At 37.6% G+C, this 26561-nt stretch overlaps 1 protein-coding gene and 1 long non-coding RNA gene across 7 annotated transcripts in view; one reads left to right on the top strand and one right to left on the bottom strand.

The window, feature by feature from the left end:
• Positions 1-6008, bottom strand: part of LOC103891898 (uncharacterized) — a 67767-nt gene extending 61759 nt beyond the window's left edge. For all 4 annotated transcript variants that reach the window (XR_010135541.1, XR_010135544.1, XR_010135542.1 and 1 more), the window contains exon 1: positions 2784-6008. This is a non-coding gene — a long non-coding RNA (uncharacterized LOC103891898). The remainder of the gene's footprint in view (positions 1-2783) is intronic.
• CASP4 (caspase 4) lies at positions 434-25797 on the top strand. 3 transcript variants are annotated; one of them, XM_063711352.1, is made up of 10 exons: positions 1067-1133; positions 6268-6334; positions 13636-13890; positions 16630-16739; positions 17536-17709; positions 18882-19116; positions 20008-20151; positions 21483-21592; positions 23817-23920; positions 25690-25797. In XM_063711352.1, exons 2-9 carry the CDS (start codon positions 6301-6303, stop codon positions 23913-23915), a joined length of 1161 nt encoding a protein of 386 aa, XP_063567422.1. In that variant the 5' UTR covers positions 1067-1133; positions 6268-6300; the 3' UTR covers positions 23916-23920; positions 25690-25797. The 3 variants fall into 3 exon arrangements, with proteins under 3 accessions (XP_009245284.2, XP_063567422.1, XP_054380959.1); XM_054524984.2 differs by lacking the exon at positions 6268-6334 and adding an exon at positions 11594-11619 and having other exon boundaries at positions 1073-1133; XM_009247009.4 differs by lacking the exon at positions 6268-6334 and having other exon boundaries at positions 434-1133.
• The last annotated feature ends 764 nt before the right edge of the window (positions 25798-26561 follow it).

Here is a 26561-nt window from a genome sequence, read left to right as displayed (position 1 = left end):
AACCCTGTTGAAAGGTCTAACCCAGTCAGGAGGCCCAGGATCAGGAACCCACTTAAGGAAAGAGTCTGGCTATCCCTTAGCAGAGGTGGTGCACTGGGCTGGGGGAATCCCCCTTGTCTGGATCGCTGATACTCTTCAGAGCCAGCAGGCAGGAAAGATTAAGTTGGCTGAACCTGAGACCACAGCTGCCCCTCTCCGCAGGTGCTCTGTCCCAGGGAAATGAGAGCTCTGTCTGTAAACTCCTAGCTGGAGTTGCTGGAATTCCTGCAAGGATTTCTTGCCGGGTGAGGAGGGATGGATCCAGGTCCCACCTCAAGAAGCAGTCTGGCCATGATCTGCCACAGCGGCTGTGCTGCGCTGTGAAGACTGCTGTCCAGTCCAAACTGCCCAGCCTCCCTAGCACTGGTAGGGGAAAACCACTGACTAGAGCTGCAGTAATGGAAGTTGCCCCTCCCCTGGGGCACTCGGTCATCTCTGGCGTACTCCAGGCTGCTATGCTGGCTAGTGGGGATTCTAATCCAGCGGATCTTAGCTTGCAGGCTTCTGTGAGAGTGGACCTGCTGCAAGGCCAATTTGCTCCCTGGCTTCAGCCCCCTTTCCATGGGAGTGGACGGGACTCCTGCCTCACTAGAGTTCTGGGAGCTGCTGGACTATCTAAAAACTCCTGCAGATCAGTGTCTGCCCAAAAAGCTGGAAATATGAACTATTTGGTTAATTCTTATGAGGAAATGAAAGAAGAGTTGTTAGATTAAACTTCTTCAGTCATTGTAGTTCTTTGTGATCAGAGAAAGAAAAACTGAGAGATCAGGAAGAGAAGAGACAGATGGATAGAAGAAGTTGGGGTGGCCACAGGAAACAAGAAAAGAAGCTGAGGTGTCAACCCACAGGATAATGTTTTGTCATTTTCATTTTTTTTCCCCAAGTCAGAAACTAAATTCCAGTAATTGGATGCCAATTTGCTGATGACAAGGCATTTCCTGAAAATGAGTCTGGAATTCTGAGCAGCAGTTTCACAATCTGTAATCACATGTTTCCGCCCTTTGCAATAAGGAAATACATAGTTTACTTTCATTTTTGAGTCTGAGGCTCTTTTCAACGCTGTAGAAAAGGACAGAGGCTGTTCCTTATGGCAGGTGAGTCCTTTTCTGACTAGGAGCTTGGGAGTAGGAACTTAGAAAACACTTGATTTATTGCTCTAAAATAAACACAAGAAAGGAAGTGAGCCGATAGCACACATGCTGAATTCCTTTTCTTACTGATTCCGTGTAGTTTGAATCATGGGACCTGGTGTTAGAGATATTAACGGAGGTCATATGTTTTCCAGATGTCTTTGAGCCAGAAAGAAGTTAATTCCTTTCTTTCAGCTTCTGGTAATCAAAGGGTGGGTAAAGAAAGCCAGAGGAAGTTATTTGTGTGAGACAATTCTAGAAGTTTCAAAATGCACTCTGAAATCTTTCTTTTGATTCCAAATTAATTGCCCAGATCATAAACCTTTCTCCCAGAATCAGATCTGAGAGCCTTTGAATTGTTATCTTCTTTGACATCTCTTCTTGTGAATTACATTCTTGGTCTGTTTAAAGTTATTCAATTTTTTCCCCTTTCTCTTTGGTCCTGGTACTGACTACTTTAATATAATATTTCATGGGTTAATATCACAGTTGTTTTGTTTTGCTGTTGTTATTGTTTTTAACTGATATCCTTCTCTCCAGCACTTAACTCTGCAATCCATTCTGCACACAACTTTTAGGTCACCTGTCTTATACACAGAAGCTGAAAAAGCCTAAGGGATAGAGTTACTTAGGCAGCTAGTATTCCAGCAGGTCATAACGCTTCTTTGGCTTCATTCGCCTCACAGGAAAAGGAAGAAATTGGACTAGAGCAGTGAATTCTAAACCTTATAACATATCACAGCAATCTGTAGTTATATAAAAAAAGTGAGATGACTACCCCCTTCCTCACCGTGAATAGCTCAATCTTAAATACCCTGCAGGCATTTATTACCTTTGAAGATCGCCACATAATTCTTATGAAACTGAATTGTCATAGGTTTGTGCTATTAGGAAAGTTGACCAGTTAGTTAACACTCTCTGCTTACCTGCTAGTGATCTATTAATGTAATTAACTTTGCTCAGGGACATACAGTGGCTCCCTATTGCCTTTTTTTTTCTAATATCTGAACTTTCAGACAATTTTTTCTACCTTTTGAAACATGTATATCCAGTTTTTCCATTAATCTTTGTAAAGCATGATTTCAGCTTCATAAAAAAAATACTGTGTTTACTTCACTCATATTACCTTGTTACTCCTTTGATTCTTCCTATAGAACAATTCTCTCCGGGGTTTATGTCTAACTTCACAACATTTAACTTAAGCTCCAGAATCAAGGGATCATTAGATAAAAATAGGGGAAATTGAAAGCCACTAGTCAAAAACAAGTCGTGGTTTGATAATTATAAACAACCAAATGTAGACAGCTATTGTTACCTTAAACTCTTGAGGAATTGTATCCTGTAATGTGTTTAAGCATTACATCACTTTGCCTGGAACCAAAACTGTGGTCCTGATGAGTTTTTTCCTCTAATTGATTCCTTCCATTTTTATTATCACTGCAGCTTTCATTCAGTGATTATTATAATAACAAAAAATAATCTATAGTAACCATTTCTTTAAAAAAATACTTACCATATGATAGCTATTTCATGCACTCTCTCTGATTTAATATTTAAAATCAATCAATACAGTTGTGCTATTATTGCCATATTATAGTTGAAGGGGATACTTACAGAATGTCTTCAAAATATGCTTTAGGTCAAAATTCTGTTGAGAGGAGTGGTCTCAGGTTGGCATGACTCTCAAACTCTGCCATCAATCTAACTTTCTGCAAACATCTTCAAATACTTGCCCTCTCTCTGATCACTGCCACTTCAGTCCTGGCCTCACATTTCTATTTTTTCTAAAGCCCAGCTCTCCCAGTTTTCTGGTTATATGAGACACCCTCAAGCCTTTGTGATTCTTTCCTTACTGCTCTCTGCCAAGAGACTAGCTCCTAGTTTTCCAGGGGACAAATTCCTACCAGTCCTTCAGGTTTCAGTGCCAAGCCCTCCCTTCTCTGGACAGCTGTCTTCTGCCTGAGACACACTTTGCTTATGCTTTTCTTGAGCTTCTGCTAATTATTTACATTCTTATAATATTTTTCATTTTACTTATTTGCATATCTATTTTTCCACTTGACTGCAAACTTTAAAGTGTACAGACATGCTTCCAAAGTGGTACCCCCAATAATAGCAGAGTAAGTTTCAAGAATTTATGCTCATTAAATATACCTGAATGGATAGGGAAATGAACATGCCTTCCTTCTGTTGAAACATCCAACACGCAACTATCGTCTGTTAAATGAAATCAAACTTACCTGGTTTGCTATTAAGAATTTGTAATCACCAGGTGGGTTCACCTTGCCGACTCCTGAGACAGAGCCAATTTATCAAGACAGGGGAATTGCAATGGCGTAAGAGTAATTCATGCAAATCCGGCTGTTTGGGAGAGGGAAGTGTTATTTAGGCTGTTTTTTGTTTAAATTGGCTTTGATGGAACTCTGTTCCATGAGGAATCTCAGATAAGACTTTTTAAGAGCCGATCCCAGCCATGCATTTGTACCCTTAAATACCTATGAGTTGGGTAAATTCCTCTCCTCTCAAGGTCCCAAGATAACTTGGAGCTCATGAACCTGTTAGAAAGTGATATTCTTTACTTACTACAGATCAGGAACCTTGTACAAGGACTCTGTGTAGACAAGGTATGAAGCCAGATTCCCCAAGGGGCTTTTATTGGCTCTATAAGTCAACTTCGATTCTTTAAGGGAAGTGTGCCATTCCAGTCAAAGCCTTGGTAAAATAACCAATTTCTCCAATTGTGTCGTGTTACAAAAGAAAACAGATTTTTATTGTACTTATGGAATTAACCATGCTGCCATAAATTGAGAATACTTACAAAGAGTTTCCAAATTCTGGAGAAATCAGGTAGAGAGAAACAAATATGCTTCAAAATTTTTTCACAGGAGTGTATTTTACCTACTTGTTAAAAGTTGCAAATATCTCTAAAAAAATAAGTTATCTTGACTCTGAAAACAAAAGGATTGGTGACATTTAAGATATCAGCTCTCCATGAGAGTCCTGGAAGTTTCGTTTTTTTCCTCTATTCCAATAGCACAATTTTTAAAGTTATCTGAGACCTGCACTAAGAGTCCTATATCTGATTATAAACTGCCTTTTGAAAAGGACCAAAGCAAGACAAAATGTCTGTGGAACACAAAAGTCTATAGACACTATTAAAGCTATACTTGACTAGGAATTTTGCTTACTTCTGTGGCATCCAACAATTTTACATAACAATTATAATTACTAATAATGTACAGTAAATTATATCAGAATTATAGAAGTCTATATAAATACACAGACAGACAGAAAATTCAGCACTTGTAAGATTTTTTATTTGCCAGTTGTTAGCTGGATTACTGGCTTCAGAGTGGAGCCCTTGGAGGAACAGGGCCAGGAAAGCATGCATATTTTTCTGAGCTAAATAAGCAGGCACAGCTGAAGGCAAAGACAGATCTCCAAAATGAAGGATACCATTTTATACTGGATCCTGGATCCCCAAAAGGAAGGAAATACTACTGGAGAAGAGAGTGCAGTGCTTCTAACCTGCATTTTATTGCAAGGCAACTTAAAGCCAATCAGTCCATTTTGAAATCAGCCCATCCCCCATGGAAGTCTCATCTCTCAGTCAGGCATGGGGATGTTTCCTTATCTTCAAGGTGGCCCGGAGCATGCTTCTCTGACCCAAGTGTGCAAACAGCCAAGTTTCCCTCCAAAAATACTATTAGCCATCCCTTAAAGTATATTTCCTACCTAGTTATTACATATGAAAGCTATCTCATAATGCAAAGTAATTTCTGATATCCCCAAAACTCGCACTGTCAGACAACACAATGCAAAACAGAACAGAGCCTTTGATTTTAAGAGGGATCCATCTACTTTTAATTCCTTGGGTGTCACGAATAAAACAGAGGGTTTTTTTGTTTGTTTTTTGTTGTTTGTTTTTCCCAAAATGGGGTCTGTGGTGCCTACTCTGTTTTTCTCAAGGAGTCCCAGGCTACCAGAAGTTATCTTAGGGCCTCTCATGTGTGCATTAAGAGTGGCAAGACAAAAAATGGAGAAAAATAATTCGGTTTACTAAGAAGAATAAAACCTTTTCACAGAAAAACGAGATCCAAGAAGAGAAAAACATAAAGGCCTTTTAAATGTATCCGTAACTTGTTTATTCACCTTTAATTAAGCTGACTTTTAACCACAGTGCTCTTAAAAAAATCCTTTTAAATTTCTTATTACCCAACTTTAGCCATGTGGCCAACATTTCTGGCTTTTGAACTTTATCAAAAGTAACCTCCCAGGGGCTTCAAAGATGTGGTAAGCAGTTTCTTTTTAGAAGACTTAGAATTTCCCCAAGGTAGTTCAGAGAAAGGAAAATTCAAGACAGGAAATCAGAAGCTATCCATGGGGTTGTGGGGGAACCTCATTAAATGGCAAAGTTATGCAAATAGCAAACCAGGATAGCATTAGGAGATATACCTAATGCTAAATGATGAGTTAATGGGTGCAGCACACCAGCACGGCACATGTATACATATGTAACTAACCTGTACATTGTGCACATGTACCCTAATACTTAAAGTATAATAATAAAAAAAAACAAAACACTTTTTTTCAAATTTAAAAAAAAAAAAAAAGAAATCATTCCAGAAGCCAAGAATAGAGCCTGGGCCTCTATTGTCAAAAGGCAAAGTCTTAGCTACTGAATTATAGCATTGAGCAGTTTCTATTGCTATTCCAAGAAGGAGACTAGAGAAGCCACTTTTAACCTTGCCAAAGCTTTTAACTGCTCAAGAAAAATTTTTAGGGCTGGATGGTATAAACCAAAAGAAAGTATCCACATATGGTCACAAGATTAAGCTTTTAAGGAGGCCAAACAAGACAGAGAAATTTCATACAGTATTCATTTCGGGGACCCATAACGAAGTTTATAATTGGCCAGCCTGCTGAGCTGGCTTGAAAAGCAGGCTTATAGGGGTCCTAAACTCATGTTCTATCTTGTGATACCCCTCTTTCCATTACCGAACACTGAAAGACAAATTCTTAGCAAAAATACACCAGATTTGCTACAGGCTAAGACTAGTCTTGTAAATTCTTTTTTCTATTAATCAAACCTTTACAGAGAAACCTATAGTGATGTTTACTGTTTACACTGATGGAGAAAGAGAGAGAGACCAGAAACCTAGCTGGTAAGAATTTCTTACTCTTTTTGCTGGCATATCAGATTTCTGGGTTCCCTTCCTCTGCAACTTCCAGAAGAATGGAATGGCTTCTGATCACCCTGCTCACCTCACCATAGTTGTGGGGTTCAAGCCACTTTACAAGAGAAAAATCACCATTTTCTGTTTTATGGAAACATAGGCAAGATTCTTAAAATGCAAGATGCTGCCCAACCGGCTGCATGGGGAACCATTTAACATTTTCTATCCCAGCAGAATTCACATAACAAAACAGACACTAGTCACCTCGTTCAGCACCCAATATCAACCTGGCAAAGCTCAGACTTTTTCCTGTTGGTCCCTGTTGTCTTTGATCCACTCCAGGTGGGGAGGGACGACCTCAGAACAATAATTCACAATGGGGTCTCTGCGTAAGGCAAAGAGCAGATAGTCACCATGAGACAGGCCTGTTGAGCTTTCTCCAGGTCTTATCGAATGTAACCAAATAAGAAGAGTTCTCTGAGTTAGGCCTGCTGGACTTCCTTCAGCAATTCCTTCTGAGATTCCCTCCACATGTACAAACACACACAAAGATGAGACAGACAGAAGGCCTTCCAAATCAGATGATCCCTAAACAGGAACTCCAAGAGTATCCCTTCTAAACTATCCTCCTATTCTCTGTCTGAGAAATCTCAAAATTGTCCTGATTGAGGACAAGTCTCCTGAACCAAGACTCTTCCTACTAGTTAGAGCCAACCGAGACCCCAGTGGAGCCAAACATATACCCCGTGGTGGAGCTACAAACAGACACCCTGCAGTGGGGCTAAGACACCCCATCATAGAGCTACAGAGCAGTCGAGAGAAGGAAGGAGGCATTAGCAGTGCCTAGTATATTCACCAATCCTAACACCCTGCAATGGGGCTACAGAGAGACACCCCACTATGGGGCCACAGAACCAGTCAGGAGAAGGAAGGAGGCATTGGCAGGAGAAGGAAGGAGGCATTGGTGAGCACCTAGGGTACTGACCAATCCAGACACCTTTTAATGCAGCTACAGACAGAAGCCCTGTGATAGGGCTACAGTTAAAGGACATCTCTCCAGGATTATTTCTCCATTGCAATTAAATGCATGCACATTGGGTTGGCAGTGCCTGCCAGTGGAGAGAGTACCAGAGCCAGTCCCCAGTCCAAGAGAACTAGGCAGCCACTTGGGCTAGCTTCTGGATCCATCGCTGGAGTGGGGCGGGGCACCAAACCATAAGCAGGTAGCCACAAAGGCTTTCCCAGTCTGATTTCGTTCATTGTTGTAATTTCCTCAATTATAATTTTGCAAAGGTGGTTTCATATTCCTCAAGAGTTGAGCCACACTTAAGTTTTATTCATTTGTTCCTACGTGGACTTGACTACTGATTCAGTAAATAATTAGTAAACATTCAGTAAATAATTAGTAAAAAGAATGCCAAAAATAGTGCAGATGTAGTTCACGGCCCCTGTCCTCACAGAGCATAAATTCTAACAGTGGATAGTGGTAAGTAGGCTGGGAATCACAATTAAATGGAAAAATAAAAAAAGGCTGGATGTGGTGGCTCATGCCTGTAATCCAATACCAGCAATTTGGGAGACCAAATGGGTGGATCACCTGAGGTCAGGAGTTCGAGATCAGCCTGGCCAACATGGTGAAACCCAATCTCTACTAAAAATACAAAAATTAGCCAGGCATTGTTGTATGCACTTGTAGTCTTAGCTACTCAGAAGGCTGAGGCAGGAGAATCGCTTGAATCTGGGAGGCAGAGATTGCAGTGAGCCAAGATAGCACCACTGCACTTCAGCCTGGGTGACAGAGTGAGACTCTGTCTCACAAAAATATATAAATACATAAATAAATAAATGGAAAAAAAATATGCTACTCTAAGGAGATACAAGGTGCCCTAGGAGCATATACCTCTGACACTGTCTCCTCTGGAAGAATTAGAGAGGATTCCCTTAAGAAAATACCATCTAATCTGATACTTGAAGGATAGACAGATAGACAGACAGATAGACAGAGAACAGTTCAAAAACCAGAAGAAATTAGAAGCGGGGGTGCTGAAAATATACAGATCCCTAAGTAGAGACTTGATTCCCTGAGAAAAGTGCCCTCTAATCTGAGACTTGAAGGTTAGACAGACAGCAGTAGGAAAACAAGAATGAATGAGAAGGTAGGGGCTGGAAATACAGAGATTCCTAAATAGAATCTTTCTAGAAATTAAATGAAGGCAGAACGTTTTGAATGTAATGAGCAAGGTGGGAACAGTATCAGAAAATGAGTGAATGAGAAGGCCTAAATTAGAATAGGCTGAAAGTTTTCATGGTCAAATCTAGATATTGGAACACTCTTCACTGCAAAGAGTAGAATAGAAGGGACGGAGAGTAGATTGATAAAGTTCTTATGAATTTATTTCTTAAGAAGGAAAGGATGTTGGCCTAAGTAGAAGTAATGAACAATTAGAATTGAGAGACGTGGTCAGATTCTGAAAATGTTTAGCAAATAAAATCGATGCAATGTGAATTAAGAAGGGAAATAAGATATAGGGAAGGCCACAGAGGTTGAATATCACCAGGTTTTGCTGCTTTTTTGCAATTGGAGTATAGGTATTATTTACTAGTATATGGAAAAGAGAATGAAGGATGGAAATGAAAAAATGAACAGTTCATCTTTGTAAGTTGAGTTGAATGAGGTTGTGAGATGTAGTTGAGATATCTCATTGTCTATTGAATGTATGGGTTCCAATACCGACATCCACATCTGGGCTGAATCCATAAATTTGAGAATGATTTATTTATTCTTTTAAGCATATAATGGATGCCATCAGAATGTGTAGATTATACCTCAGGCCATACTTTTAATTTACTTATTTATTTATTTGACAAATAAACATTGTATATATTTTCTATGTACAACCTTCTGCTTTTATGAGTTTAACCTGTTTAGATTCTATGTATAAGTGAGATAATGTGATATTTTGTGTTTTGGTGCCGGGCCTGGCTTATTTTACTTAATACAATGTTCTTCATGTTCATCAATATTGTCAGAAACAATAGGATTTACTTCCATTTAAAAGCTGAACAGTGTTGCATTGTGTATATAACCCACATTTTCTTCATCTATTCATCTGTCTGCAGACATTTAGGTTGATTTTATATCTTGGCTATTGTGAATAATGCTGCAATGGAAATAGAGGTTCAGATATCTCCTCGAGACACTGATTTTCCAATTTTTGATATATACTTAATAGTGGGATTGCTTGATCATATCTTTAGCTCTATTTTTAACTTTCAGAGTTGTCTCCATATAGGTTTCCATAAAGACCATGCTAATTTACTTTTTTTTTTTTTTTTGAGACAGAGTCTCACTCTGTTGCCTAGGCTGGAGGGCAGTCGTGGAATCTAGGCTCACTGCAACCTCCACCTCTAGGGTTCCAGCGATTCTACTGCCTCTGCCTCCTGAGTAGCTAAGATTACAGGTGCCCACCACCATGCTTGGCTAATTTTTGTATTTTTACTAGAAGCAGGGTTTTACCATGTTGTCCAGCCTGGTCTAGAACTACTGACCTCAGGTGATCCGCCCACCTTGACCTCACAAAGTGCTGGGATTACAGTTGTGAGCCACTGCGAAGGGCCTAATTTACGTTTTACCGACAGTGTACAAGAGTTTCTTTTTTTCTACATCCTCTCCACCATTTGTTATCTTTTGTCTTTTTGGTAATAGCCATTCCAACAGGTGCAAAGTGATATTTCATTGTGACTTCAATTTCCCTGATGGCTAGAGAGGTTGATCATTTTTCATATACATATTCTCTGTATGTCTTCTTTTGAAAAATGTTTATTCTGGTCCTTTGCTTATTTTTAAATCAGTTTATTTTCTTTCTATTGAATTGTTTGTGTTCTTTGTATTTTGCATATTAATTATTTATCAGATGTATGGTTTGCAAATATTTTCTCCCACACTGTTGATTATCTCTTAAATCTTTTGATTGTTTCTTTGACTGTGTAAAAGCTTTTTAGTTTGATGTAATTTCATTTGCATATTTTAGCTTTTGTTTCCTGTCCTTTTGTGTCATATCCAAAAATCATTGTCTAGACCAATGTTATGAAGCTGTTCGCCTCTGTTTTCTTCTAGTAGTTTCACAGTTTTGGTTCTTACATTTACCTATTTAACTCATTTTGAGTTTATTTTTGTATATGTTTAGAGATTTTTATTCTTCTGCATGTGGTTTTACAATTTTTCCAATGCCGTTTATTGAAGAATTTGTTCTTTCCCAATTGTGTGTTCATGAAACCTTTGTTGAAAAGTCAAATTAATGTAAATAATTGGGTTTATTTCTGGGTTTTCTGTCCTGTTCATTTGCTCTCTGTTTCTATTTTTATGCCACTATTGTGCTATTTTGATGACTGTAGTACTTTGTAGTCTATTTTGAACTCAGATAGTGCGATGCCTGCAGCTTTGTTCCCTTTACTCAAAATTGCTTTACCTATTAAGGGTTTTTTTTTGTGTGTGTGATTCCATATAAATTTTAGGATTTGTTTCTATTTTTGTAAAAGCTGCCATTAGAATTTTGATAGGAATTGCATTGTATCTTTATATTTCTTTGGTTATTAGGGACATTTTAATAATAGTAATTTTCCAGTCCATCAACTCAAAATATATTACTACTTATTTTTGTCTTCTTCAATTTCCTCTATCAATATTTTATAGTTTTGAGATTTGTTATTATTGTTGTTATTTTTGAGACAGTCTCGTTCTGTAGCCAAGACTAGAGTATAGTGTCACAATTATAGCTCACTATAATCTCAAATTCCTGGGCTTAAGCAGTCCTCCTACCTCAGACTTCCAAGAAGCAAGGACTGTAGACACATGCTACCATGGCCAGCCAACTTTTTAAATTTTTTGTAGAGACATAGTCTCACCATGTTGATCTGGTTGGAGTTTTATACTTTTATGTGTACATGTTTTTTACCTACTTGGTTAAATTGATTTCTGAGTATTTTCGTAGCAATTTTAAATGGAAATTTATTTATTTTTTAAAGATGGTTTATTGTTATACAGAAACACTACAGATTTTTATATGTTGATTTTTTTTATCCTGCAATTTTCGTGAATCTGTTTATTTGTTCTAAAAGATTTTTGGTGGATCCTTTAGGGTTTTCTGTATATAAGACCATTTCATCTTTGAACAGGTACAATTAAACTTCTTCCTTTCCAATTTTGATGCCTTTTATTTCTTTTTGTTGTCGAATTGCTCTGGCCAGAACTACGTTGAATAGAAGTGGTAAATGTGAGTATCTTTGTCTTCTTCCTGATCTTAGAGAAAGCGTTTTCAACTTTTCACCATTGAGTATGATGTTAGCTGTGTGTTTGTCATATGTGGCATTTTTTTGTTAAAAACTCTTCAATTTTATTGCTTATTGTATTTCTTCACATATCATTTATTCAGTCAACACTATATTAGTTTACAGAGCACACAAATAAATAAAACAGAAGCCCAGAACTCAGGTAGTTTGGATATCCCACACACTAATCTGTGTACTGTTTGCAAATCACTGTGTTGCAACATCTGTACACGATGTTGCAAGACTAATATTTTTGCTACCTCTTCTCAGAAGCCTTTGTGATCTCACCTGTTGGAATGTACTAATGTTTTCTGAGCCCCTTAAACATCTTGTCTACATTCTTTTAAGAAGCTCTTCACCAACTGTCAGGCAATGTAGTTTGATGAATTAAGAATGGGGGCTCTGGATTCTGAACCCCTAGATTTCAATTCTTGTTCCCAGTTACTATATACTCGGTGTTCTCTCACATTATTTGAGTCAATTACTTATTACCTTTCATTTTCCATATAAGAGAGGTTAATATATGTTTTACATGGAATTTTTGTGAAATTTCAGTAATGCACTTGTCATGATGAGGGCTCAATGAATATTAACTATTTTAACTGAACCATATCATGATTAACTATATAGACTATGGTGAAAAAAACAAGATTTGAATCCTAATTCATATGATGTGACACAAGTTATTATTTAAATGGTGAATATAAAATAGGGAATATAATAACTACCACACTGGCTTATTGTGAGGGTCCAGTATACTAACATTTGTAAAACCTTTGGTACAGTGATTTGTAAATAATAATGATAATTATAATAATGATTTAAATTGTTTTATATGCATTCATTTTTTATTTATAATAAGTACATGGGAGATATTACCCTTTATTAAGTTAATTTGTATTAGGTAACTTTTTTCCTGGTTTGTAATGTCTAATGTCTTTCTCATAATAGCTGCCCAATAAACATTTATGAAAATATTAATTCAACATAACCCAGACAATGAGGCTGGTGCTTCTGTGCCAAAGCTTTTGTGCAACGCCCTGACATGATTTCTTTAGATGTCATTTTGTGTCAACACTATCCTTACATCTACATGGATTGTATAATTGCCTTCGTAGCATGGATTGAGAATTGATAAGCTATCCAGCATTTCTGTGTACAATCTGCCGAAATCATATCTGTTGCATTGAAACAAAGGATGTATTACTTTGATATCTATATTTCCTTATAAATATTCAAATTACTCTAAGGAGTAATACATTAACATGGTGTCAAATTAAATTAATCCACCACACTGGAAGATTAGTAATCAGGTTACTTTCAATTTTAAATATTCATTGAGAACAAGATTTGAATTATAAATATGAATGCACTCATCCATTTATTCTTTAATTTATGTATTTAGCAAGCATATTAAGTACTTTTAAACATTTTGAATACAAAGATGTGGGTATAGGATGTAGGTTAAAAAAATGCAAATTCAAAGATACAGTTATTTCACCAAGAAAACTAAATACAGAAAAGAGTAAAAATCATATAGGAAGTAAAAATCTAGTAGGAAGAATTTATATTCTAGACAAGAGCATTGACTTTCCTGGGAATATATATTTTAGGCAGATCATTATAACTATGGGCCGTGAACCAGTAAAAGAGAAAAATGAATACAATGGATTGACCAGGAAGTTAGCATTAGGTCCAATGCCACAGAAGGAAGATGAGAAGCTAAAAGAAAAGAAAAGAAAAAAGAACAAAAAAGAAAATAAAAAGTATTAAGTGGCAATAAATTGTTAAACAACCTGGTAGGAATTTGATGAATGACAGAACGCTACAGGTACAAGAAGACAGTTGGTGAAGTAGGACATACTTTCAGAAGTATTTCACATTATAGAACTATATCTAAAGTGAGGGTGAAACTCTTTAAGCTGTGCACGTAGTTAAAGGAGTCTTTCTATTTCTAACAGAAGGCAACCACAGAAAAAAACCACTTAAGATGTTGGAATCCCTGGGCAAAGATTTCCTCACTGGTGTTTTGGATAACTTGGTGGAACAAAATGTGCTGAACTGGAAGGAAGAGGAAAAAAAGAAATATTATGATGCTAAAACTGAAGACAAAGTTCGGGTCATGGCAGACTCTATCCAAGAGAAGCAACGTATGGCAGGACAAATGCTTCTTCAAACCTTTTTTAACATAGACCAAATATCCCCCAATAAAAATGGTAAGACTGGATCTTTTACAATGAATATCTCAATTTTCCCTAAATCTGTTTAACTCCAAGGCCTAAGCAGTGTCTTCTGTGATTCCCCTATCTTTCCCTTCCTAAACTATCATTTTCACTAAATCTATCTTTGTCCTTTTAGAGACCACTTCCCTTTTGTGGGGCGGAATCTAGTTTACAATCAGCTAAAAGGCTGAGTCCTTGTGTTCAGACTGTGTACAAAAATAGTTAATAGTTCACAACTTGTAGTAATGGACACACAGAACTAAACCTAGATTCTGTCACCTGTGACCTATGTGACTTCCCGCAAGTTGCTTAACTTTGCTAGCTCCCTAGTTATTAGTCTTACCATCTGTGAAATGAAGACAATTCCAGTACTTTCTCATAAGATCGTCTAAGCCTAGAAACGTTATAATGACAGGCATCACACGCCAACAACTCCCAAGATACTAGCTCTCATCAGGAACTCTCTCCTCTGAACTCCAGGATCATTTAGCTCTAGCAGCATATTCAACAGGTCTACTTGACTGTTTTCCTGGCATCACAAAACAAATACAGCTAAAACTATACACTTTGTTCCCCAGAACAAAACTGTTGCATTTTTATTCCCTTTTCATCTCAGTAGACAGAAACAACATCTACCAAGTTTCTCCCACCAGAATGCAACTGGTTTATTCACCAATCAATAACAGTAATCAGTAGTTTTCTTGGCACATAGCAGATGCCTAAATAATGTAGGATGAATAAATAAATAAAGTATATGCATTCAATAAATATTAGTTTTCATAATTATTATGTGGATGCTATGAACTAGACTTTTCCAGTGCTTACTTACTTCTGCGAGTTACAAAATATGATAAGGAGAATCTCCATAAAATGTCTAAAATTTTAAAACTTCTTTTCAGAACTTTTGACCCAGATTGAATTATGTATTATTAAAGGTTAAATATTCTCATATTGAAGTTCACCAGAGACAGACTCAATTCCCCCCAGAATTTAAGCTGAAATCTTGAGCCATGAAGTATTACAGATTACCAATAATGATAAATAGTGATAAACAAAAGGAAATATAAATTGTTGAGACCTCACTATATCAAATGAGCTTTTTCAATCAGCACTCCTCTATGAAGAAGGGGTGTTCCTACCAACAGGGAGCACATGATAGTACAATAGTTGTCCAAGATTATAAGAAGGTAGCATTCTCATTAATACTTAAACTGGTCCCTTTGCAGGTTTTTAGTTTTTTCTCAGACCTGGATGGCATGGAAACAATCTCCATTTTCAAAAAGTCAGTGATAGTGCAACTAATGGGAATTAGAATAGAAGTAATAGAGGCTTCAGAATAGTTTTAGCAAACCCAGATATCACAATGAGCATCCAATTCTAAACTGAAGTAACCTATCTGATTAGCAGAGGCTGTGGCAGGAATAAGGCAGCTGCAACCCCTCACAGGAGGGGTCTAGTGTCTCCGTGGGCTCTATCTGCAGTTGGAGTCTCCAGAGTGATCCCAGGAAACTTTAGGCACACTGCCAGTGTACCTAGAGTGTATCCAGCTCTCTTTGGGCAGCAGTTTGCAGTATAATATGTACTATCTTGTAATGAAATGATTTGTTTTCATGCTAATTTTATTATTGGATGTAAGATAGAAATTCTATCTAATTTCTAATTTTATCTGAAAACACTGTATCGCACATACACACATAATGATCATTAGGAGATGACTAAGTTAGGAAGTTCTCCAAACCTGTAAGTGAACTGGAAACAGGAAACTTTGGATTAGAAAACATACCCTCTGACCAGGGAATATCCAAGGATCCAGCATGTCTTCACATTGGCAGAATTTTCTGAAATAGGACCGAAGGTCATATATCACTGTGTAATCTATGAAAAGAGATGCTCAGAAGGCTTGATATTCATACACACTCTTAAAACTTGTTACATCTCCAGAGCTCAGACTGGCTGGTTTTACAAATAGCTGGCTTTACAATTTGCACAGGGATAATTGAAGTTCATTTCTTCTAGAATCATTAAAAATTAACAGTAAGGTTGCTGAAAAAATAATGCTTTGAAAGTACAAGATTCAATATTCTGTGGTTTGGTGTATGTATGTGTCTGTATGTGTAGTGGGGATTAGGAGGTGACGATTACTCCAAAATGGGATTTTGTTCCATCCTGTATGGGATAACAATTAAGCATTTGGCTTGTGACTAAAAATACATGTTAAAATAATACTTTTTGTATGTTATGTTAAATAAATGTTATTAGAATTAATTTTACCTGTTTAATTTTACTTTTTACATGTGATAGTAGAAATTAAATATTGGACGTGGAACACACATTAAATTTGTAGTAGATAGTGTTCTGACAACTATTTACTCAGTATACTCTTGCACAGACACAATAGAAAGTCCATACAGATAAATGAGTATCCTGGAGTAAAACCTTTGGAAAACTCAAATTCTTTTGACTGTATAAGGAAAGGCCAAATTTAACCCCAACATCATTGACATGTTTTCCCCAGAATGATCAGAATCTATGATTACATGTTTGGGTGGATCTGCTTTTCTATTTTTTCCAGTAACAATACATCTCCTGATGTAGAATACTAGATATGAGATACAACTAAAACCCCTATATGTGAAGAAATCTTCCCAGGATGTCTTCTCTCTCAATCTTCTTAGGTGATAAATTGGGTCACAGAGGCAGAAATCACAATTTATGTTATGCAATATCCTGCAGCTCATCCGAATATGGAGGCTGGACCACCTGAGTCAGGAGAATCTACAGATGCCCTCAAGCTTTGCCCTCATGAAGAATTCCTGAGACTATGTAAAGAAAGAGCTGAAGAGGTGCTATGCTATCTACATGAAATAGAAAAAAAAGAAGAGATATCATCGCTTTCCTTCAGTGCACCATTTCTTACAGCACTAAATGATTGGGGGTGGGGATGACAGTAACCATTTTCAATAATGCTTTTACTAAGGGAAAGATTATGTGACTTCACAACGATACCAATCCTTTCTCAATCCATGATGCAGATCATTTTATCATGAGTTGAAAGAAAATTGGTATTTCTATTGCTCCTGTATTTATTCTTGTAATTATTTGGATTTTATGGCAATTGTAGCATTAGCCATGGAATAAACACATTTGGAGGATAATATAGCTGACTTGTAATTGGTTGCAATCTAGTTGAAAAGCTAGATATGAAGGATACTTGGGAAATATAATTAAAGCTTGAAAAACATTATAAATTTATGTGTTAAAAATAGTAACAAAATAGCTATTCTTCTAAAGTCAAAGACTTTTGCTGTATTCATTTTTCATTGGAGTCAATGACATCTCTTGTTTTGTATGAAATTTGGCCTGAACTTTGAATGCTGAGAAAGATTGGAGTAGGTGAAGAAGAAAAGGGAGAAGAAAAGGGGTAGGAATTATCTAGTTTCCTCAAGATTCTTAATAACCATTTCAGATACGTCCTGGTTGTTTCCCTGGGTTCTTGAGAGAGAGGAAGTCAGTGTCTTTTGATACAAGTTAGAGCAGAGAGCAGCTGCATGAAGACTTGAAAAAGCAACACTGATAGGCATAAGGAGGCTGAAAGGAGACTTGAGTAAATTAAATTTATTGCATCTCCATATCCTGCAGATCTATCCAATAAAGGAGAGAAACAACCGCACACGCCTGGCTCTCATCATATGCAATACAGAGTTTGACCATCTGCCTCCGAGGAATGGAGCTGACTTTGACATCACAGGGATGAAGGAGCTACTTGAGGGTCTGGACTACAGCGTAGATGTAGAAGAGAATCTGACAGCCAGGGTAAGAATCCCTCAGCCACCACAAACACATACATATTCAAGACACATCCTTCTAATAACTACCTAGCTTCAAAGAGCTCAACAAGGTTTAACAACCTCTGGGTTTGTGTGCGTGTGTGTGTGTGTGTGTGTGTGTATGTGTGTGCGTATACAAAATAAGAGTACTAGACTGGTAAATCTATGTCTGTCTTTTTGGTCCTCCAAATATCCTCAATTCTGGAAAACTAGACGAAACATGATTGACACGTGTTTTATGTTTCTTACTGAATTCCAAAATCATGTGATTGGGATGCAGCCCCAAGAATCCCCAGAAAATTATAGAGTAATGAATGTTAAATGGCAGTACACTTATAAAACGAATATTGAGTCCTAAACTTGGTGTTAAGAGCTATTCCTAATGTTGGGAATAGGTCTGTAAATGAGACAGGAAGTTCCCAGCCAGCATTCATCTAGGTTACCGTAGAAAGAAACAGTGAAATTGTAAGAAAAAAGACAACTTCAAGCACCAGGTGTGCATATGTGTGTCTACAAAACAGTGACAAGACAGCTAAAAGTAAGTAAAAAGAAAAGAAAAAGGAAATATGAGACAGAATTGTAGGGTGGAGAGCAATGTTTTTGGGTTGGTTGGAGATGGCTCTGGAAAGACATGAATGCAGCGCCTTCAAAGTAGGAGACGCTACCTGTGAAAGAGCTGAGCTGAAAATAAACCTGGCACATGAGAAGCACAAAGAGAAGACCAGTGTGACTAGAGGTTGAAGGAGAAGGGACATAGTATGAGGGTGGTGTATGGTCAGGCCAGAAGTTTGATTCTATTCTAAGCATAGTGGGATGGATTTTACAAAGAACATGGTGTGTTGCATTTATAACACATGACTCTTGGTAGGTAAGGAGAGAAAAGATTGAGATGGAAAAGAAAAAGTAACATGAGTAACACATAACAATATACAATATACTGAGAAGACAGTATGTCAGCAGGAAGAGAAAATGGGAACCCACAGCCCCATGGAGAAGGAAAAATAAAACCATAAAACAGCTGTCATGACTGAGTAAGCACTATGTGAAGCAACATGACCCGGATGTTACATATGTTTCTCGTTTTGCTCATGGTAAATCTAGGAGGTCCCATTAATTGTGATGCTTCTCCGACTGAAGTTAGACATTGCTCTTTTCCAGGATATGGAGTCAGCGCTGAGGGCATTTGCTGCCCGACCAGAGCACAAGTCCTCCGACAGCACGTTCTTAGTACTCATGTCTCATGGCATCCTGGAGGGAATCTGCGGAACTGCGCATGATGAGAAAAAACCAGATGTGCTGCTTTATGACACCATCTTCCAGATATTCAACAACCGCAACTGCCTCAGTCTAAAGGACAAACCCAAGGTCATCATTGTCCAGGCCTGCAGAGGTGGTGAGTGCTAAGACTGAACATCTAACAGTTATGAAGGTGTATGAGGAGGATTGTGATGTTTGGTTTATATTTAGGGTCAACAGTCTTAGACCCCATCCAGTGCAAATAAAGTACATTGAATTCTAAAGAAACTCTACCTAAGGGTCTGGTATAACAAGAAATTGTCTCATCATAATTAGTGGAGAAATTTCTGTACAATTTTATCCACAGTAAGTGGTGAAGGAGATCATCAGAATCCCTAAATCAAAGTTAAACAGAAATACTCAAACTTTGGAATAGAATCATTTTCATGATAGCTTGATTTGTAAATGTTTTACAGACATTTTGACATTGTGTGGTTTGAGAAGAATTTCATTTGAAACTGGGGCCATTATGTAAAACAGCATCCCTTTTTCTTATAATTATTGAGGGGGAAATTAGTAAAGAGATCAGGGGACTTTAGAATGTTGCAGTTCCACTTTGCTCCAGAGATTCAATTGCCTCATGGCTGGCTGAGGATGGTGGCTCATGCCTATAATCCCAACACTTTGGGAGGCCAAGACAGGAGGATGGCTTGAGGCCAGGAATTTGAGACCAATTGTCTCATAGCTCTTGGGATCTATTTTTCAAAACAAAACAGATTTTTTTTTCTAGAAAATAGTAAATTCAAGATGATTTCACTATCAGTAGGCACACTGTTGAATGACACTGGAGAGAAAGAAAAGTGGTGTGTGTGTGTGTGTCTGTGCGTGTGTTTGTGTGTGTGTGTGTTTCTGTGTGTGTGTTTGTATGTGTGTGGGTCTGTATGTATGAAACTAGTAAGAATGAACATTCAAAAAGAACAAGGTGGGCAACTGTGATAGCCATTCTGTGGGAGGCACAGCAGTGTGCAGAAAGTTAATGTCTCCACAGCAAACCGTGGGGAACTGTGGGTCAGAGACTCTCCAGCATCCTTGGAAGTGGCCTCTTCACAGTCACCTGAGAACCTGGAGGAAGATGCTGTTTACAAGACCCACGTGGAGAAGGACTTCATTGCTTTTTGCTCTTCAACACCACGTATGTATCTTTCAGTGGCAGTAAGGGATTTGTGGGCCTGAGGCTACCTTTGAATGAATCTAGAAAATCAAGAATCCCTATGAAACAATGATCTGATAGAATGTCGTATTTTACATGATCTTATGTGTGCTGTGAGAACAGATTCCTAAAGCAACCCAATACATGGAAACCCATTCACCACTCACCATTTAAACAGATGATGAATTCTGTTTTTTTATTAAGCTCATTTAACATTTTACATAGTGTTTTTATGGATTCCAGGAATGGCTTCTTTTTCTCAAATGATCAACTTCAAGTTTTCTTCTCCATATTTCCCATCTGATTCTACAATGAGCAGTGCCATTGCATGCCCTGCTAGAACTGTGGATACCCTTTAAAACAAGTAGGAAATGATAGGATGGGACTGATTAGGTCTAATCTCAGGGAACACTGGTTAATATTTCATGTCTAGGCAATCATCTTAAGGAGCATACATTTAACTGTTTTTGATTTGTATATTTTTAAATCTTATTTTTTAAAACCACTTTATTGAGGTATGATTGACATACATAATGGTACATATTTAATGTATACAACTTAATGAGTTTGGAGATATGTATGTACTCCTGAAATCATCACCACTATCTATGCCATAAACATATCTCTCTTCTCCAAAAGATTCTTACACTTCTCTGTTTATTATTACCATCATTCCGTGATTGTGTGTGAGAAGTATACTTAGCATAAAATCTACTCTATTAACAAATTTCAAGTACATAATACAATGTTGGTTACTACTGGCACCATCCTGTACAGTAGATTTTTATCACTTTTTTCATCTTCTATCACTGAAACTTGTCATGTGTTCATCAATTTTTATTTATTATATGGTGAAAGACAGTGTGGCATAATCTGCAAACAACTTTGGAGCCTGGTGGCAATTTTTTGTTGCTTACTCACTGTGTGAACATGGGGAAGTTCCTTCATCTTTCTGTGCTTCTATTTCTTCCTCTGTAAAGTGGGATAATTCCAGTTATTTCTCAAGCCCCTATAAAAGCTGAGAGAATGAACATGAGTTTTGTAGTGGAAAGTCAATCCCAAGAATCAAAATTTATTCAACATACAATCTCTTGAAATGCTTACAAACTGCAATTTTTGATCACCTTTTGCTAGGTTTTCTGTTTACTTTCTGTGGAAAGTGGGTAAATGTCAGGTTGTAAGTGCTTCCTACAAATCTGTAAATATAATTCCCAAGCTATGCTTTTCTTTTTAAAAACATTCTCAAAACATAAATATGAACAAAAACATAGTGAAAGTCATAGCCCAAGGCATACCCACCTGTATCATTATAGACAACGTGTCCTGGAGAGACAGCACAATGGGCTCTATCTTCATCACACAACTCATCACATGCTTCCAGAAATATTCTTGGTGCTGCCACCTAGAGGAAGTATTTCGGAAGGTAAGTGTCTCTTTTCTAGTTATTCATTTATTTCTTCAGGAAGAATTTGTCATGATTCACCTTTTACTTCACAATGACAATCTTTGTCAGGGAAGTGAAAGTAGAGAGGTACCTAGTTTCTGTCATTCAGTTGTTTAAAATATGGCTAAGGAAAAGACAATTCCAATATATCCCAGCAGAAGATCAAAGTAAAATAATATCAACCATAAGCTTTATGTTATGGACTGTATGTTCTTAAGTTTTAGAGAAGGAAAAATATTTTGAAATAATTTTTATTTCTTAATTTATTAAATGAATAAAATCTGGGTGGTCTGCTAGGTCATGGATTTCCTCCTGGTGACAGAGGGGTAAATCAGGCCTACATGACGTAATCCTATCTAGGACTCACATTTTCGTGGGAGATATGGATACTGAAAATGTGGGTTAACAAACAAATATGTGCTCACAGATTGTGATAGGATCCATAAAGACATGTGAGAGGGAACAAAAAAGAAGTCATTCTTTCCATAAAAAAGTGCAGAAGGAAAGGTTTGCTACTTCTTGCCCAACTTGGGACATTCCTTATTCCTACTACTTCCTACGTTATTTTTCTCCATAGCCCGTACCTCCACCCACTCAACATATATTAATAGTTTATTTATGTGTCTGCTTTTTTACGTGTATTTACTCACTAACATGCAAATTTCATGATGGCAGGGATTTGCTCAGCAATTCAACAAACCTGGCATGTAGCAGATATTCAATTAATAATTATTGAATAAATAGATGCATAAATACATAGATAAATGCACCCTCTTGTTTAAAGAGAAAATGGGATTGGCATTAACACAGAATAGTATAATTATTAATAAAGTAAAAATTGTAGAGAACAGTAAAACTCCTGTGGGAAAAAAAGATATACCTCTGGCGTTTATAGAAGAAAGCCATCCAGAGCCAGCACAGTCACTCATTCCTGTAATCCCAGCACTTTGGGGGTCCGAAGGAGGGTGGAGTGGCTTCAATCCAGGAATTTGAGGCCAGCCTGGGCCACATGGCAAAACCCATCTCTACAAAAAATACAAAAATTAGCCGGGCATATTGACTGGAACCTGTAATCCGAGCTACCTGAGAACTGAGGTGGGAGAATCGCTTGAGCCCAGGAAGTGGAGGTTGCAATGAGCTGAGATTTCACCACTACCCTCTAGCCTGGATGACAGAGTAAGACCCTGTCTTAAAAAAAAAATGTAATGAAAGAAGAAGAAGGAGGAGGAGAAGGAGGAGGAAATGCAGCATAAATTGAGACAGAGTTCCTGTGAATAGAGATCTAGGAAGTTAAAACTTTTCAATCTTCTTGGATAATTGGGAGTTAGACATTGTACTTTCAAGGATGTTCATAGAAAAAGGAACTGAAAATTCTGGATTTAGGATAAGTAGACTTACCAATTAGTTGATGCAAAAAAACTACAAGATCAGCTTGGTGGTGGAGATATGAAAGTTGTTCAGTGTTTGGGTGTTAAAGATAAGATACTGGGGCTGGGCACGTTGGCTCATGCCTGTAATCCCAGCAGGCATTTGGGAGGCAGATGCCGGTGGATCATGAGGGCAGGAGTTTGAGACCAGCCTGGACAACATAGTGAAACCACGTCTCTACTAAAAATACAAAAAATCAATTAGCTAGGTGTGGTGGCGGGCACCTGTAATCCCAGCTACTTGGGAGGCTGAGGCAGGAGAATTGCTTGAACTCTGGAGGCAGATGTTGCAGTGAGCCGAGGTTGCACCATTGCACTCCAGCCCAGGTGACAGTGCAAGACTCCATCTCAAAAAAAAAAAAAAAAAAAAAGAAAGAAAGATAAGATACTGGGATTTAATTCTCCTTCAATTGAGGGATCAACCTTGGTGGGCATTGAAAGTACAGAGTCCTTCCTTATCCAGTTTTCATGAACAATTTCCAAGGGATAACTTATTGTCAGATCTGTAGGTCAGAAATGGAAAATAGAGGAAATGAATGTTGAAAGACCTTGGATTAGACATGAGGTGTTTATTTTGATGTAAAGAGTACAGTCTGACATGGAGTGTCAATTCTAAGAGGTAGGGTACAATGTCGAGGAGTTAGAATGCCCATGGGCTTGGTTCTATAAAACCTGCAAGCTCACTTCATTCCAGGTGTTGTCTGGTACATGGTGAAAGATGCTTTCTGAGACTTGAAAAGAGTCGTATCTCATCTACAGCCTATTTTCTTTTTCAGGTACAGCAATCATTTGAAACTCCAAGGGCTAAAGCCCAAATGCCCACCATAGAACGACTGTCGATGACAAGATATTTCTACCTCTTTCCTGGCAATTGAAAATGGTTAAGTATTGAGAGTTGTTGGTGGTGTGTGAAATAAATGAGAGAGTGATATTGGTGGTTAAGTCCAATGACAAATGACAGCTGAGTATTTGGATGGTCAAACTGGTGTTTTTGTTGATATAGTCTGGTGATTATCTGCTACTTTTTTCCGACTTATATGCATTTGGATTCCTCCAACTCTACAATTAATCAGGCAATCAATCAATCAAGGAGGTAAGGAAAATCGCAGCAGAATGTGATAATGAAAAACCAAAGATAGCAATTATTGAAATAGAAACATATTCATGCTTCCATTACTATTTATATTCATTTACCTCTCATAGTCTGTCTTTCTCTTTTATTCCGCTTTCTTACACACACACACACACAGAGAGAGAGAGAGAGAGACAGAGAGACACACACACTAAGTAGCCAAACATTGCATCAAACCCTAAACAAAACAGAGTAAACAAAGGAGCTAACTCTGGATGAAGCAGCATTTTGATCCTCTGAGTGAGGATGTCACAGCAAATACCACATTATTGACATCCAGGTACCATTACCAGATGGTACAGAATACATCCTACACTGTGGAGTTTGTGTTGATCCAGGCTCTGGTTCTCAGACTGTTCTCACAATGCAGATCACCAATCACTCAGAGTTGGCTTTTGAATCCTCAATCACAGTCCAGAAGTTCCTTCAAGCTCCCATGTAACTTTTCTTATTACTTTGACCAAAATGTTATAGAATGGGTACACTGAGTCTGGACTAAATGATTACTTTCTTCACTCATAATATCTTTATTTAACACTAGATTATAAGACTATTATCAATCTCCCTCTAAAATACATACTTAAAATTATATTTTATAGTGAAATGTATAAAGTTGTTCTCAATACTTCCAACATTTACCACATAATTTTTACTCTTGGTTTCTGACACTTCAGTCACAATATTGCATCATTTCAGCATAACAGCTTTCAGTGCCTAATCCATACGATGGGGCTACATTTGGACATTGAATTGTTTGTTGACTAATATTTGCCAACACTAACTATGCACCAGGTTTTGTTCTAGATGCTTGGAATATGCCAATTAACAACGTAAATAGATTTCTTACACTCAGAAAGCTTATATTCTAGTGAGTAGAAACAGACTCTGAAGACATAAAGTGGTAAATATATCACAGGCCAGAGAGCAAAAAAAGATAAAAAGAAAAATAAAGGAAGACAAAGGAAAACACAGAATGATGGATGCTGTACTCTTATAGATATTTCACTCAAAAGCTTTTCTTGAAATAATGAAATCAGAACAAAGAATGGACAGAGTTGAGGAGTGAATAACGTGGTTCTTATGCAGGAAAAGTGTCCCAGCACAGAATACAGCCAGTGCAAATGCCCTGCAGTAGAAATGCACTTAACATGTTTAAAGAACTGCAATGAGACAGTGTGACCAAAAGAGAATGTGAGTGGAGAAACTGGAGACAAATTAGGAGAAGCAGTGAGAAGCCAAATAGCGTGATTCTATGTTATCACATGGTAAACTTTTAAAAATTATTATCTGAGCGAGACAGGAAGCCTTTCTAGTCCTTTAGAAAAAAGAAGTAATATGCTTTAAATTAGGTTTTACAAAGATCACATTTTGGTGAATAGACTAAGATGTCACAGATGGAAGTCAAGGGAAGTGGCAAGAGCACATGGAAGAGGATGCAAGAAGAATCATGATGAGGGATGGGATGAAGGCAGCAAGGGGTGACCATCTTGACATTCTGTTTTTTCTCTCCCCTGCAGGAAGCCACAAGCAGCCCAGCCTTCCTTTATCAACTTCAAGGAGCACCTTCATTAGTACAGCTTGCATATTTAACATTTTGTATTTCAATAAAAGTGAAGACAAACGAACTGTGTCTTTTTCTAATAGAGAATATAATCTCAGTGAAAATGGTGGGTGAGTGGAAATGAAGTGGAGGAAGCTAACTGGATTTTCTAGCTTTATGGCTCATGAAATATCTATACTTGGCTGATGAAGAAAACTGACTGTGACTTATCCCCAACAGTAGGATGAAAGAAGATGTTGCCGAAAACTATAGTGAGATACTGCCTCATGCCCATTTGAATGACTCCCATCAAACAACCCCCCAACAAACAGAAAATAACAAGGGTTTGCAGGGATGTAGAATAATTGGAGTTCTGTGCTCTATTGGTGAGAATTTCAAATGGTACAGCCACCTTGGAAAACAGTATGGTAGTGCCTCATAAAATTAGAAGTAGAGTTACCATATGCTCCAGAAACTCCACCTATAGGTACATAACTAAAGTAATTGAAAGCAGGGTCTCAAAGATACATTTACACATCCACATTTATAGCAGCATTGTTCACAATATCTAAAATGTAGAACTATCCAATAACTAATAAATGGATAAGAAAAATGTGGTATATACACATAATGGAATTTTACTCAGCCTTAAAAGAGAAGGATGTTCTGACATTTGTTACAATATGGATGAATCTTGACATTATGCTATGTGAAATAAGGCAGCAATAGAAAAACACATACTGTATGATTTCACTTACACGAGGTACCTAGGGTATCAAATTCATAGAGACAGAATGTAGAATGGTGATGGCCAGGGACTGTGGGGAGGAGGAAATGGGGAGTTATTAG

This window comes from Pongo abelii, chromosome 9 (assembly GCF_028885655.2).
Source record: "Pongo abelii isolate AG06213 chromosome 9, NHGRI_mPonAbe1-v2.0_pri, whole genome shotgun sequence".
Classification (NCBI taxonomy): Eukaryota; Metazoa; Chordata; class Mammalia; order Primates; family Hominidae; genus Pongo; species Pongo abelii.
Note: the sequence above shows the minus strand (reverse complement) of the source record. Positions and strands in the feature narration are given on the sequence as shown.

What these genes read in the sequence shown, in the direction of transcription:
- CASP4 (XM_063711352.1), top strand. Translation starts at nt 6,301, where the DNA reads ATGGAGAAAGAGAGAGAGACCAGAAACCTAGCTG. An exon ending in AATATCCCCCAATAAAAATG is followed by an intron (nt 13,891 to 16,629) that starts GTAAGACTGGAT and finishes AATATCCTGCAG; the next exon opens with CTCATCCGAATATGGAGGCT. An exon ending in AAGAGAATCTGACAGCCAGG is followed by an intron (nt 17,710 to 18,881) that starts GTAAGAATCCCT and finishes GCTCTTTTCCAG; the next exon opens with GATATGGAGTCAGCGCTGAG.